The sequence below is a fragment of the Lotus japonicus genome, chromosome 1 (assembly GCF_012489685.1).
Source record: "Lotus japonicus ecotype B-129 chromosome 1, LjGifu_v1.2".
NCBI classification, from domain to species: domain Eukaryota; kingdom Viridiplantae; phylum Streptophyta; class Magnoliopsida; order Fabales; family Fabaceae; genus Lotus; species Lotus japonicus.
Genome location: NC_080041.1, coordinates 90021291 through 90035329, shown reverse-complemented (window position 1 = coordinate 90035329; position 14039 = coordinate 90021291). Strand labels below are relative to the sequence as shown.

Here is a 14039-nt window from a genome sequence, read left to right as displayed (position 1 = left end):
GACAAAATCTATCCAAAATGATCATAAAAATATTAAATATCATTATGGTAAAATAATTTTTTAATATTAAAGAGTAAAATACTGTAAACGGGTGGTTGATTTAAGTGATATATGTTTGGTTTTTAATAGGAACAGACCAAGAAAAGAAGGGAGATTTTGACTGTCAAAAAAAAGAAAAGAAGGGAGATAGATTTGAAAAGAGTAGCGAGGCGGGATGAGGGCACGTGGTGAGTATCCGTTACTAGACTCGACCGTTGGGGGTTGAGGGCACACAAAACAAATGAAATCAAAGGCGTTATTCAATGAATGAAATTGAACAACATCACCACACAACACAGAAGAAAGAGCCTCTCTCTCTCTCATCAATCTCTCTCTCTCTCTTCTTCTTCTTCTTCGATCCTTCCTTCCATTTTCCGCGCTGCCATGGCCATCGCAACAGAGTCTCCTCAACCTCAACAATCCTTGGTACCCTCCACTTCTCTCTCTAGGGTTTCCCTCTTTCTCTTTCTTTAATTTCCCCCAATTTTTGAACCTCCGCAACCAACCGTCAATCAAATTCCCCTACCCCTCCTTCTCAATTAGCTGTGAAATTGAAACCTAAGGCTTCGATCAGCGACGTTGTTTTCTTGTAATTTTATAGCTTCAAGGGTTTTTGACTGTTTGGGTCTTCAATTTTTGCCAGGTCGCTTCTAAGGAGGCTTCAGGTTCAGCTGCGGGGCAAAGAAGGTGGACCCTCAATGATTTTGATATCGGAAAACCCCTTGGAAGGGGTAAATTCGGCCATGTCTATTTGGCCAGAGAAAAAAGGGTCAGTTTTTTTTTTCTCTTCTCATTCTTGATTTTACTTTAAGCATGTTTGGATTTGGATTGCCTCAGAAATCAGAATCATTTTTCGCTACAAAGTACATGTTTCAAAATTATTCAACAATTGATTCTGGAGCCCAAATCAATTTTAGGGACAAGTTACTGTGGGTAGGTTTTGGATTTCACAATTGATTGTGAGAAAAGACAAGCTGATCTAAACATGAAAAGCTTCAAAGTTAATTGATTTTGTACTTAAGAAAAAAAATGGCCACAAAGTGCGGTTTCAAAATTATTCTACAATTGATTCGGGAGTCCCCAAATCAATCTTAGGGAGAAGCTTTTGGATTTTAGAATTGATTGTGAGAAATGTGAAGCTGATCTAAACATGCTAAGCTTCAAAGATAATTGATTTTGTACTTTAGAATAAATATGTAGTAGTAGGATTTAAAAACATGTACTTTGTTGTAGACTTGTAGTATATCTGAAATGATTGTTTCATTTAAACGTGAAATGTGATTTTGACAACAGAGTAATACAGTTGTCGCTCTGAAAGTACTCTTTAAGAGCCAATTGCAACAATCCCAAGTGGAGCACCAGCTTCGCCGAGAAGTTGAGATACAATGTCACCTCCGACATCCCCATATCTTGCGCCTTTATGGATACTTTTATGATCAGGTACACTATACTTGCTTGCTTGCTTGTGCTGATGAGATGGTATCTTTAGATTCTGTCACTTACGTTGTTGCTTACCTCTTTTAAATAACTTCATTGCAGAAACGAGTTTATTTGACTTTAGAGTATGCTCCCAAAGGAGAGCTTTACAAGGAACTGCAGAAATGCAAATATTTCAGTGAAAGACGTGCAGCTACTGTAAGTTACGCCAGATCTTATTCTCTCTATGTCTTCTTTCCTTATATCCTTTTGATTGTGAATTACAAAACTTTGGCTTGGCTGATGTAATTTTTTCAATAACTCATTCTAGATAAGCTAATGCAATCAAGATAAGTTTATTAAAAACTTCACCAATTATTTTACTTTAATATATGTAGATATTGGGGTAAGTTACAAAGATTTCTACATAACCTTTGTTAAGATATTAAGAAGCTAGTAACCCTTGAAGTAAGGTAGCGAGCCATTTTTCAATGTAATTTGTGTTATGCTGAAGCTAGTTAAAGTGCAAATCATGTTAGGCTCATCTGACTTGAGTAAAATAGAACTCGCAGTGGATTGGTTGTGTGTCCTAGGTTAGGGGCTGTGTTTGTCAAACTACATGCTTCAAGTGTTCTTCCTTAACATTCTTCTGAAATTGATTAGTCAATGTTATTATTTTGTGGTTGATGCAGTATGTTGCATCATTGACCCGGGCCCTTATATATTGCCATGGAAAGCATGTAATTCATAGGGACATCAAACCAGAGAACCTTCTTATTGGTGCACAGGTGAGCTCCTTATACCTAGGCTGCTGCTTCCTTTACTGTCCTTTAGGTTTTTTGCCTTCACTCTGTGCTTATCATGTAAAAATCTTTCTCATTGTCAGGGTGAGGTGAAGATAGCAGACTTTGGGTGGTCAGTTCACACATTCAGTCGCAGGCAGACCATGTGTGGCACATTGGATTACCTACCTCCGGAGATGGGTATGTTTACATCACATGAATTCATATTTTACATGTTATTTATTCACTCTGTTGACGGTGCACCACTACATTCCTTCTAAAACACTTTTGATGTTTCAACAGTGGAGAGTGTAGAACATGACGCGAGTGTGGATATATGGAGCCTTGGTGTCCTTTGCTATGAGTTTCTTTATGGAGTCCCCCCATTTGAGGCTAAAGAACATTCTGATACTTACAGGAGGTAAGTACAAAGCAGTTGAATTAGCATTTGTATCATCATGGATGGGTTCTGCTTTGTATCTCACCAAGCACAAAGCTTATGTTGGTGTTTATGGTTTAATTTTAGTCTTCATGGTACTCCGCGTCGTTTTATTCTAAACTATTTCTGAAAATTCTGATATATTACAGGATAGTACAAGTGGATCTCAAGTTCCCTCCTAAACCAATTGTGTCTTCCGCTGCAAAGGACCTCATCAGTCAGGTTTTACTTCTTTGCACTATATTTTGTGACCTTCCAAGAGATTTGTTCAATCATTTGCCTGAGTACCCTTTTCTTATGTTTTTTTACCAACAGATGCTGGTGAAGGATTCCTGTCAACGTCTACCATTGCACAAGCTACTTGAGCATCCTTGGATTGTTCAGAATGCGGAGCCCTCGGGTGTATATAGGGGCTAGTGTGCCTTGTCAATTTTCTGTGTTTTCTTAATCATGGAAATCACCAGAATAGCAGCAGCTTCTTCGAAGTAATTGACCAAATTTGGTTGAGATGATGCAAATTATTTGAAGATTTATGAGAACATAAAAGCATTTGCTGACATAGGCTGTGAGTGTATGGCAAAGGCTATATAAGACATAAATGCACTTGTTATTCGATTGTAGAAACGAAATAACTGCGATGGGTCTGCCTGCAAGTTTTTATATATAATGTACTTACAGAGAAGTTCTTTTTTATTTGCCCAAACTACAACATTCTTTTTATTTTCCGTTCAAAAAATAAACATTCTTTTTATTTTGGTTTCCTGGTTTTTTTAATTAATATTTGAGCAGAAGATAATGAAAATGAAAAAAAAATGGTTTCTCAAATTAAAATGAGAATGTAAATCTTTTTAAAACTATATTTGACACTACTTATCACAACCCTTGAATCTGTGTAGTGTAACTAAAACTGGAAAGCTTTGTGGCGCAAAATATACTACATGAAATGTAATATGATGGACATACTATTTCTCAAATTGTACAATGCACCACATTTTCAAAATAGCCAAGATCTTTTTAGAATTTATCACCAAATTCATTATTGTGTTTTCGGTTTTACATTTTTCGTACAAATTAGCAAAGCTCATGTCCAAATCATTTTCTTCGTAATTTTAACAATTTTCACTTGAAAAAGATAACATAATTACCAAGCTAGGAGAAGCTAAAAAAGATATTTTTATCCCTATACAATGAAAATAGGTTCCACAAAGATATGAGCAATAAATAATGTGAGGAAAAATCACATATATACAATAGAATGACTGAACTTTTGGTAATCACCGGTTGGGACTGAACTTTTACACAAAAGCTCCCAATGTAAGCGCAAAATCATAGGAACTATTTTCCGAAGCACCAAAAAAAAAATCATAGGAACTAGTTCAAGGAAAGAAAGACTTAGTTTAAAGTAGCAAAAAAATGAGGTTTTTTCAAATAAATAAATAAACAAACTTGTCAAATCAAACCAAGTCGGTTAATGTAGTGGTTTAGCACTTCATCACTTCATCAGTCTCACGGCTACCGGCTATGAAAATAAATACATTGGTTAAGACTAAAAAAGTGAGATGTTTTTACCCCGAATATTTAAAAAGTCAAAATACTCAAATCATTCCAGCAAAACTGAGTATAGGATCTCAAATTACCAAAATCAAAACGACAAATACTACATAAACTGGTCACTTGACACCCTTGGCTTCAGATAATAATTCCGCTTCATTCTCTTGGACTGGAGGCTAAAAGATTCAACAACAGAATCCTCTGAATGCTAAGGTCATGCTAGAGGGCAGTCTTGATAGAAACTTACCTACTTCCAGTTAATGGAAAGGGACTAATGAAGCTTCATATACTCCAGCTTTCCAAGCTTTTGGGTCCAAATTACAACATAAGATACAATTGTAGAAGAACAAGCCTGTATCTATGTTTCTGTCCTGTTACAATTATCAACTTGGTTTCCTGATTCCTGCTCTTCTTTTAAATTGTCCCCTTTTAACAACTGAGAGGGAGGTTGTTCTACTTTCTTGGCTCCGTCAATACCATTGCAATTATCCCCTTCTAACAACTGAGTTGGAGGTTGTTCTTCTTTATTGACTTCATTGACATCTTTGCATTTCAAAAAACTTGGCTGGTTGGTTGAAGAAAGGAGTCTTGCCCACATCCTGTCAGTAATCACAACCTGGTTCATCCTCTCAATGATTCTCTGGGTATCAAATTTGAACAAACACTCTATTGTCAGAACAATTTTGATCTCGGGAAAATACAAACCATCAACATAAAATTGAAACAATAGAATGCAAAGATATTATGATACGTAGTCAAAAGTATGAACAATTTTGCTTTTGACAGTATGAACATAAGTAGTCAAAAGTCAAAACATAAAACAAACTTGAAGTATATAGTGATATAATTTTGTCTCAAATACAGTAGTATATAACTTCGTACATTTGTTACTTACAAGCAACTGATATTATGATACAAAGCCAGGAAACAAAAATCATTTTACCAAAAAACACAGCAACAGATAATAAAGCAATACAGAAATTGTGTAAGGATATTTATACTTACGTTGAACGGAATATAAGTCTGTCTGCCATTGACCAGCCCACTTGTGAATCCAGTATACCCTGCCATTGCACCATGAACTGCACTCTGAGCAAGAAGTGTGCAGTAGACATTGTCTGATGCATTGCTTGGAATAGCCCGAATCATGTAAGTTGGATCTGGCAGATAACCAAGTTAAGAAATCTAGACATAATTATCGAGAGGACAAATAGATCAAAAGGGAAAAGAATATAGATAGAGAAACTGACCTATATATTTAAGATTCATGGGCATCTTATTTTCCCTTGAGAAATAACCCTATTATAGCACGACGAATGTTTATTAGAAGGGGGAGAGAGTTGCATGAATAGACTCTTCTGGCTAGGAAGATTTTTAAGACAGACATATTGAAGTAAATTAAGAAAATGGATAAACAATATGCACCATAATAATATTCCAGTAAGCAACCTAGCACTAGGTTAAGATGTTGAGGAAAATTGAGAAATGGTGGAATATTTATTGATAGGCATGGATATACACATGCTGAGGAAACAAATCATAAGATTAGGCGAGCCTGTGAATTGCACCTTTTCTCATTTTCATATTATATTTTCAAGTAATATATTAATATACGTTAAGTGGCAACAAGATGTATTTCGTATAAATAAACAAGGTTAGCCATTCAATTTGGTGATGACATTATGTAGTCTAAATGTGTACTAAAGTACATAGTAGGGAAAGGTGTCTGACCACCAGGAGCTGTGGTCAGTGGCCACAAATAAAACCACTTATACTAAAGTTTCGCTACCAGGTAGCTGAAAAATCGAAGATACTGGTACCGGTCTTCTACTAAGTAGCCCAAATAAGATTTGAATACTCAGTCACAGGTGGAGTTTAGAGAAAGTTATGGGTGACTGTCTTAGGCGCGTGAATACCAGTCTCATGAAGATCCATATCAATTAAAAGAATCCTGTCTGAGCACTATCTAGTATCTAATCAGTTAATCTTAATTGGCAAAGGCTACTTGAGAACTACTTAACTAGGCAAACAGCCTTATATAATACAAACTTATGGGGGAAAGGATGGTGTCTTAAGAATCTTGTGGTTAATACCTTGATCTGATGAGATATCCATAAACCAACATCTTGAAGTAGCTTGTTTCCAGAAGCATCCTTCTCCTCCGTGGCTTGCATGCTTTCATTAAGAAGATCTTGTCCTGCTCCCTCAGCTACGACTATAACCATATGCCCATTTTCTCTCAATCTTTTCTCAATGAATTCAAAAAGCCCGCCCTTTCCTTCAAGGTGGAAGGGTGACTCTGGAATCAAGCAACAGTCCACATCTCTGCTGGCCAGAGTAGCATACATTGCAATAAAACCTGCAGTAATAATAGCCATTAAAACACTGAAACAAAAAAGCAAGGTTGATTTCAAAGAGCTCACAGTGAAACATAATCGGCCTTTACATTTGGATCAAGTGACAACCTAAGGTTTAAATAATCTACATAAGAGGCCGAAAAGACATCAAGCATAAATGTTAAGTATACATACCACTATAACGACCCATTAGCTTTACAACGCCAATGCCATTCTCAACACTTTCAGCTTCAACATGTGCTGCATTAATGGCACGTTGAGCCTCCTCAACTGCAGTATCAAAGCCAAAGGACCTGTCAATAACCTGAAGAAGAAGAAGAAGAAGAAGAAGAAGAAGAAGAAGAAGAAGAAGAAAAATCATGTTAAGTTTCTTCAAACATGGATAACTGGCTCTTCAGATATATTTTAAGTAAGACCGTCAAGGTTTTGGAGCAGCAAAATAACCACGACATTGTGATCAAGCATACCGGGATGTCATTATCTATGGTCTTAGGAATTCCAGCAATTACGACTTTCAGACCCCGCCGTCTCACTTCCTGTGTGATAACCAAAATATATTCAGGATGCTTACTTACTAATCAAATGAAGACAAGAATACAGCGCAGTTACATAAAATTTATCTAATCAAACTTCTTTAGTAACAGGATGTGGCTCCTCGGAGCCCACTGAAACTACCATCAATCTTGAACTAAACAAAAGAGGCGGTTTGTCCCATACAAAATACATTTTTTCAAAATCAATGCAAAGTAATATATTTGATTGTCACAGTTATGTTTGAAATTTTATTAGAATATAATTAGCGAATGGAAGGCATTTAAAGTATAAGGTATTAAGGTTCTATTAAATTTACAATTGAAGGCATGATCAACAATAGTCTTGCCAACCATATTTACACTTCAAGTATAAACTACCTTCATTTGTGCTGCTTTGGGAAGAATAAAGGATAAGAAAGAAAAAGATTAGCAAATAAAAGAAAGCAGAAAATATGCAGACATATTAAAAAGTGAAGTTCCTAGAAGACATTGGTTAACAGCTTTGCTCAAATTTGGAAAAAGAAAAGGCACGAATGAGATACCTGTCAGTAAATTATTTATATAATCTATCATTTGAAATGATTTTATCTGTACTATCTCTGTGTGGGCTTGCAACTAAAGTGAACATCTGAAAGCTTATAAAATGTTTATGGAATGTGATCCAGAATTTGGAGCAGGTGATTAGTAGTGAAGAAAACTAGTTTCTGTAGACATAAGCAAGCAATATAACTAATAAACTTACATAAAATATGCACAAATGTGAATTCGTAATCCAGAAAAGACATATATTAAACATATTTCTTTGATTGAAAGGAAGCTCTTATTTTTCTTATTGGTAACCAGAGGGAGGAACATTCTATTATGACAACCTTTGAATCACTATACCTCATAAATCACAGCCGCTCCTCTCTGTGTTCCATCTCCTCCAATAATATAAACCTGTAATCATAAACCAAACAATGAAAATCCAAACCATGACAATAACCTACTCAAGTTAAGTAAATTCATATTACAAACTCTAAATTTATGATTACAGAACTCGGCATTATTGGAAACTTCATTAGAATACAGTTGTACATAGTAAACCTGATTAATTCCACGATCCTGGATGCTATCAACTATCTTGCCAGTGTCATGTCCCCCTCGCGAAGACCCAAGAATCGTTCCTCCACGCTTATGGATATCATTGACCACTTTAGGTGTTAAAGTAATGGTGTTCTTGGAATAAAAACCTCTATAACCACCCTGTGTTCAAAATCAGATAAGTTAGTGGTGAAAACAATGAGTCAAGAAGTGCAACTCAAGTTACAAGACCAATGGAACAGAAAAATATGTGATAGAGAGTAATGAATTCATGACATATGAGAGCCAAAAGTTTGTCATGTTTAAGTTATAGCAAGAGGAATTTTTCATTGAACGCATTTACTTGGTTGAATTAGCAAAACAATAAAATGCGCATTTCTCATCTCATTATGATAGTGAAATAAGCATATGTACAATACACAACAACATTATCCGGGAAAAAAGTAATTCATAGTTCATATCTGTCCTTCGCGGCACAAATCACAAGCTATATAATCCAGACCAACATGTAATATAATGAACGTAACATGGACGAGAAGTTGCTCACTCACATCTATGCCAAGGACTTTGTTGACACCATACATGTAAGAAAGACCACAAACGATTTCCCTTATGACAGTGTTGAGGCCAGGGCAGAGACCACCACATGTAACAATGCACGCATGCACATCATCCGATTTAAAATATACCTAATCAGCACATTATTAGAAGCCAGTGAGTTGAATCAAAATATACCATACATTTTTAGCCATATAAATGCACAGACAGCAAAAGAAAAATATCAAAATAACCTTTTGCCGAGGTCCTGCACGTCTAAAATGTACACCTCTTGGGCTATCCTTGTGAACAACAACCTATAGAAAGACCAAATCAAAGTTTTAAATTCCAAACACCAATGCACCTTCTAAATGCTGATAAAAAAAAGAAATCAATGCAGTGTTTTCATTTTAATTTTCTTTCCTCTTTCTCTGCACTTAACTAAAAAAAGAAGTTCAGCTCATTCCTTATAAATATTGTCCAGTAACAACTACAACTAAGCATCAGGTTATAACAACTCAAGCAAGCAATATTATAGCGAATCCAATCGCAATAAGACTCGATAGATCAGGTAACAAACCAAAACAATGGATAATAAAAGCATTTGATAATTGAGATAAATGACAGGGAGAAATGAACAAACAGGTAGAGTGCATGAAATAGAACCTTCTGAGGAACGGTGTCGTCCATGTGCACAAAATACTGCCTGAAGATGCAGAAAACAGAGAATCAATCAACATATCAAACACAACACATTCCACACTCAGATCATTATCACGATTCACAACACTGACAAGCGATTAAAGCGATTCACTTACTTGACAACTGAGTAAGCTGGATTGGATCGCAGTGGATTTGGATATGTCTGCAAACAAAACCAGTTATTCTACAGAAATCAACCGCAAATATCACTTAGAAAATTTGAAGCAAGAGAAAGAGAGAAGAAGATTACTGGAAGATTTGGAATGTAGTCGGTGAAGTGAGGAACGTCTTCGAGTATGTAACCAGCGTCGCCATGGACGATCTTCATCATCTGCGATTCAGATTCGGTGGACTCCATTGCTTCACTCTCTGCAATGTTTGCAGTTTCAACGAAGAAGAAAGAGAATGAGATGAGAGAGACTGGAAATAGAAAGAGTGAGAAAGGAAAAGGAAAATGAGAAGAAAATGAAGAACGCTTCTTGCTTAGTTTTGCGGCATTTGTTAGTTTAATAGTTTTGGTTTGACAATAGAATAGAATATTGCTGACTGGTTACGGTGGATCTGGGCCGTTTGTATTTGCGTTCTTGTTCGGGAAGGTGGAGATGGACGGCTGATATTAAAACTTGGAACTGTTTGTTGTGTGTATTTGAAGAATGGTTGTGGAATTGTGATGACTCGTTTTTACCAGAATGCGGTGGATGCAGAAAACTGCTGGCGCCTTGTTACCGGATACTGTTCTGATGTGTCATGCACTCACTTCAAAGACAAAGATATGGAGCAACAAATGCTGGATTCCTCTTAAGCCAACTTTTGGACATGATATCTATGAATTCATTCGAGTTTTGAGTTTTGTGAATGAGAAAACATTCATTCATAGAGTTAGTCTTTCTATCATGTGAAATGTTTTCGGTTAAAAAACATTATCTCATGTGGATGTGGGGAATACTTGTATGCGCAACACACACACGCAAAAGACAAGGACATTATATATGAAGAAAAAGAGAGATAAATATGTGATATGATAGGAAATGCAAAGATGAATAATAAAAAAATGTGTGAAAATTGTATTGAAGATAAAATGAAGTGTGAACATGTTTAAATTTTCTTTATTTTTTGGACAATACACTTAATTATTAATATTAAATTAAAGGGTTAAACATGTTTTTAGCCACCCGCTTATAGATGTAAATTTATAATGATTTTGAATTTTTTTATGTATTTTCTGATCTCGTAATTTGTAAAAATATTTAACATCTTAATGCATATGTGACTTATTTGTGTGCCTAGTCACTAATTTACGTAGACTATTGTAAAGTATGTGACTTATTATTTTCATATATAGTTCTTTTCATGCGACTTATATGATGTCATGACGTATTTGAGAGTTAGCTTATATGGATTCGAGTATTATGGATGAGAAAACTTCTGCTCGGAGAGTTAACCCTTTCATGATGTGAACGTTTTCAATTTGAACAAAATTGTCACATATGGAGGATATGTGTTTTCACCTAAAAAAAAAAGACGAAGGGCATGATATACGAAGAAAACAGAGATAAGTGAGTGGTATGATAAGAAATGGAAAAAAAAAAAACGTGTGTGAAAGTTAGATAGAAAATAAAATGAAGTGTGAGTGTGTCCAAATTCTTTATTTTTTGGACATTACACCTTTTTGTAAATATTAAATTAAAGGGTTAAACATGTTTTTAGCCGACCACTTATAGATGTAAATTTAAAATGACTTTGAAACTTTTTTTATATCTTGTAGTCCCGTAACTTGTAAAAATATTTGACACCTTAACGTATATGTGACTTATTTTTTTTTGCCTATTCACTAGTTTACGTAGACTATCATAACATATGCGACTTATTATTTTCACAGCTTTTTTTTCATTGACTTATATGATGCCATAACGTATTTGTGAACTTTTCACATTCGATTTGGTCCATAAACATTTTCTTTCATCGAATTTAGGCATTACCTGGTTCTCCCATATCCTCCATCTCCATGAAACACCTCTCTCTCTCTCACACACACACATCGACCACTACGCCTTGGGTATGTGGCAAGGCTCCTGGATATGACTACCATGACTACTATTGACTCAAGCCCAAAGAAAGTAAAGAACAGACTAAATTGAGGAGTTCATGACCATCAGATCTCATCTTCCCCGCCTCATTCTACCATTAATCCCGACATCTCAAAACCCCTTATACTAATGGCCCAAACTAAGAAAGAAAAGGACTTTTACTAAACCCTAGTGTCACTCAAGAAGGAACTATCAACTAGTGCCTCCCATTCTTCTTATCCTTTGAAAAAGGCCAAGGCAACACATTCACTGTGCAAATAGAACCTGACATACACCCAAAGACCTTCGCAGATCTCCATTCGTTGGAATGCCAGAGGCATAATGAGCGGTCACCTTCATGCACCATAAACTTCAACAACATTTCGTTGAACCTTGATAGTACCACCATTAGATTCACACACACTATCTTGAGACTCACTTCACAATCTCCCTAACTGTCGTGAATCTCATATCGCGATAGTCAAAGATACTCGCATTCACCTCCTCACTTCCATCACCAATCCATAACCCCGAATCTTCTTCAACCTCACTATTTCTGTTAAAATTAGAGAAGCAATGAGAGAGAGAAGAGAGAAATAGAAATATAACAGAAAATGTATTATTGATAATCTGAGTGATTACAGAAGATGTGATATCCTTATATAGAAGAACAGGAGAATGCCAACAGCTGTAACATACAGCTGACATAAATAGGAGAATACCAACAGCTGACATAAATAGGAGAATACAAACAGCTGCATATGTCAGCTGTCATAACTACTCAAAAGATGATGCAGCAGCATAGTAAATACAAACTCAATGTACTCTAACATACCCCCTCAAACTCAAGGTGGTTTGACAAATGAAAATTTGTCAACCACATTGAGTTTGTCCTTAAGCTCATGAAACCTTTCTGAAGAGAGGGCTTTAGTAAAGATATCCGCTTTCTGCAGAAGAGAAGGAACATGCTGAACAATAAGAGTCTTATTGAGAACCTTCTCTCTCACAAAGAAAAGATCCATTTCCATATGCTTAGTTCTAGTGTGAAGGACCGGATTAAGAGTCAAGGCTACGGTGCTCAGGTTATCACAGAAAATTGTTGGTGTTTGGAAGGGAATATGCAGCTCAGTCAACAAGGATTGAATCCAAAGAATCTCAGCTGCTATGTTGGCCAGACTCCTATATTCCGCTTCTGTGCTTGAGCGAGCAACCAAAGTTTGCTTCTTAGCTGACCAAGACACTAAATTGGGGCCAAAGAACACACATGAGCCAGAAGTTGACCGTCTATCATCCGGGTCAGAACCCCAATCTGCATCACAGTAGGCATGAAGTGCTACTGGACGATCAAGAGAGAAAGGCTTAAAAAGCAACCCATGATGAATGGTACCCTTAAGAAACCGCAGAATTCTCTTAACTGCCTTCCAATGTTCATCATGAGGCTGAGACAGAAATTGACAGACTTTATTGACTGCAAAGCTGATATCCGGCCGGGTAATTGTAGCATATTGCAATGCTCCAACTATGGATCTATAGAGAAAGGGATCATTCATGCAAGTACCTCCAAACTTTGACAGTTTGCTGCTACTAATCATAGGAGTGGGCAGAGCATTGGCTTCAGACATATTTGCTCTCTCAAGAAGATCTTCAATATATTTGGTCTGATTAAGTAGCAAAGAGCCATCAGACAAGTGTGTAACCTGAACTCCAAGAAAATAATCAAGTTTTCCTAACTGTTTTAAAGCAAAAGAAGAATTCAGTTTGTCAACAAGATGTTGAATTAGGACTGAAGAACCTCCTGTGATAATAATATCGTCCACATATACTAGAACTGGTTGTTGTAGTACGAGACAGAGACTCAAGAACATTGACAACGGAAGCAGGTGCAGCAGCCATGTATCAAGGACCGATTGAAGCTCTGATACCATGTTAAAATTAGAGAAGCAATGAGAGAGAGAAGAGAGAAATAGAAATATAACAGAAAATGTATTATTGATAATCTGAGTGATTACAGAAGATGTGATATCCTTATATAGAAGAACAGGAGAATGCCAACAGTTGTAACATACAGCTGACATAAATAGGAGAATACCAACAGCTGACATAAATAGGAGAATACAAACAGCTGCATATGTCAGCTGTCATAACTACTCAAAAGATGATGCAGCAGCATAGTAAATACAAACTCAATGTACTCTAACAATTTCAAGTATAAAAAAATTTGTGGGTTGTTCCTATGACCTCCCCCTCCCTTTCTTCACCCCCAGCTTATATATCAATCAACTCTTACCATTTGAACTATCATTTGAGGATTTGAGGATACTGGTTTAAGGTTATAGTGCAAAACAAGAGAGAAATATTGTTTTTATTTCAATCAAATAAAATCGGGACAAAAAACAAAAAAGCAATGTGTAAGAATTTCGAAGTGAGAGAAAAATAAAAAGAATTAAAGAAAGAGAAAAAGAAAAGGAGGACAGCTGGAATCCTATCCTACGTTAAATAACAGTCCAGTCCGTGTTGGATATGGAGTTACATTA

The 14039-nt window shown here is 36.1% G+C and overlaps 2 protein-coding genes across 2 annotated transcripts; one reads left to right on the top strand and one right to left on the bottom strand.

Moving 5' to 3' along the window:
* Positions 1-293: 293 nt before the first annotated feature.
* Positions 294-3369, top strand: LOC130727650 (serine/threonine-protein kinase Aurora-2). The gene is made up of 9 exons (XM_057578843.1): positions 294-465; positions 683-808; positions 1333-1479; positions 1579-1674; positions 2148-2243; positions 2342-2438; positions 2541-2658; positions 2826-2898; positions 2992-3369. Exons 1-9 carry the CDS (start codon positions 307-309, stop codon positions 3091-3093), a joined length of 1014 nt encoding a protein of 337 aa, XP_057434826.1. The 5' UTR covers positions 294-306; the 3' UTR covers positions 3094-3369.
* Positions 3370-4216: 847 nt separating this feature from the next.
* LOC130727646 (ATP-dependent 6-phosphofructokinase 3-like) lies at positions 4217-9932 on the bottom strand. Its single transcript, XM_057578840.1, has 13 exons — positions 9690-9932; positions 9556-9602; positions 9404-9443; positions 8992-9054; positions 8752-8889; positions 8204-8362; positions 8003-8056; positions 7052-7120; positions 6759-6888; positions 6321-6586; positions 5478-5526; positions 5233-5387; positions 4217-4867 (listed from the first exon to the last, which is right to left on the bottom strand). The coding sequence occupies exons 1-13, from the start codon at positions 9795-9797 to the stop codon at positions 4586-4588; spliced, it is 1560 nt and encodes a 519-aa protein (XP_057434823.1). The 5' UTR covers positions 9798-9932; the 3' UTR covers positions 4217-4585.
* Between the last annotated feature and the right edge of the window lie 4107 nt (positions 9933-14039).

Excerpts from the sequence above, each read along its gene's own strand:
- LOC130727650 (XM_057578843.1), top strand. The coding sequence starts at position 307 with ATGAAATTGAACAACATCACCACACAACACAGAAGAAAGAGCCTCTCT. Across the intron at positions 1,675-2,147 it reads GTGAAAGACGTGCAGCTACT|TATGTTGCATCATTGACCCG; the intron begins GTAAGTTACGCC and ends TGGTTGATGCAG. Across the intron at positions 2,899-2,991 it reads CAAAGGACCTCATCAGTCAG|ATGCTGGTGAAGGATTCCTG; the intron begins GTTTTACTTCTT and ends TTTTACCAACAG.
- LOC130727646 (XM_057578840.1), bottom strand. The coding sequence starts at position 9,797 with ATGGAGTCCACCGAATCTGAATCGCAGATGATGAAGATCGTCCATGGC. Across the intron at positions 8,057-8,203 it reads AGGATCGTGGAATTAATCAG|GTTTATATTATTGGAGGAGA; the intron begins GTTTACTATGTA and ends TTATGATTACAG. Across the intron at positions 6,889-7,051 it reads CCATAGATAATGACATCCCG|GTTATTGACAGGTCCTTTGG; the intron begins GTATGCTTGATC and ends CTTCTTCTTCAG.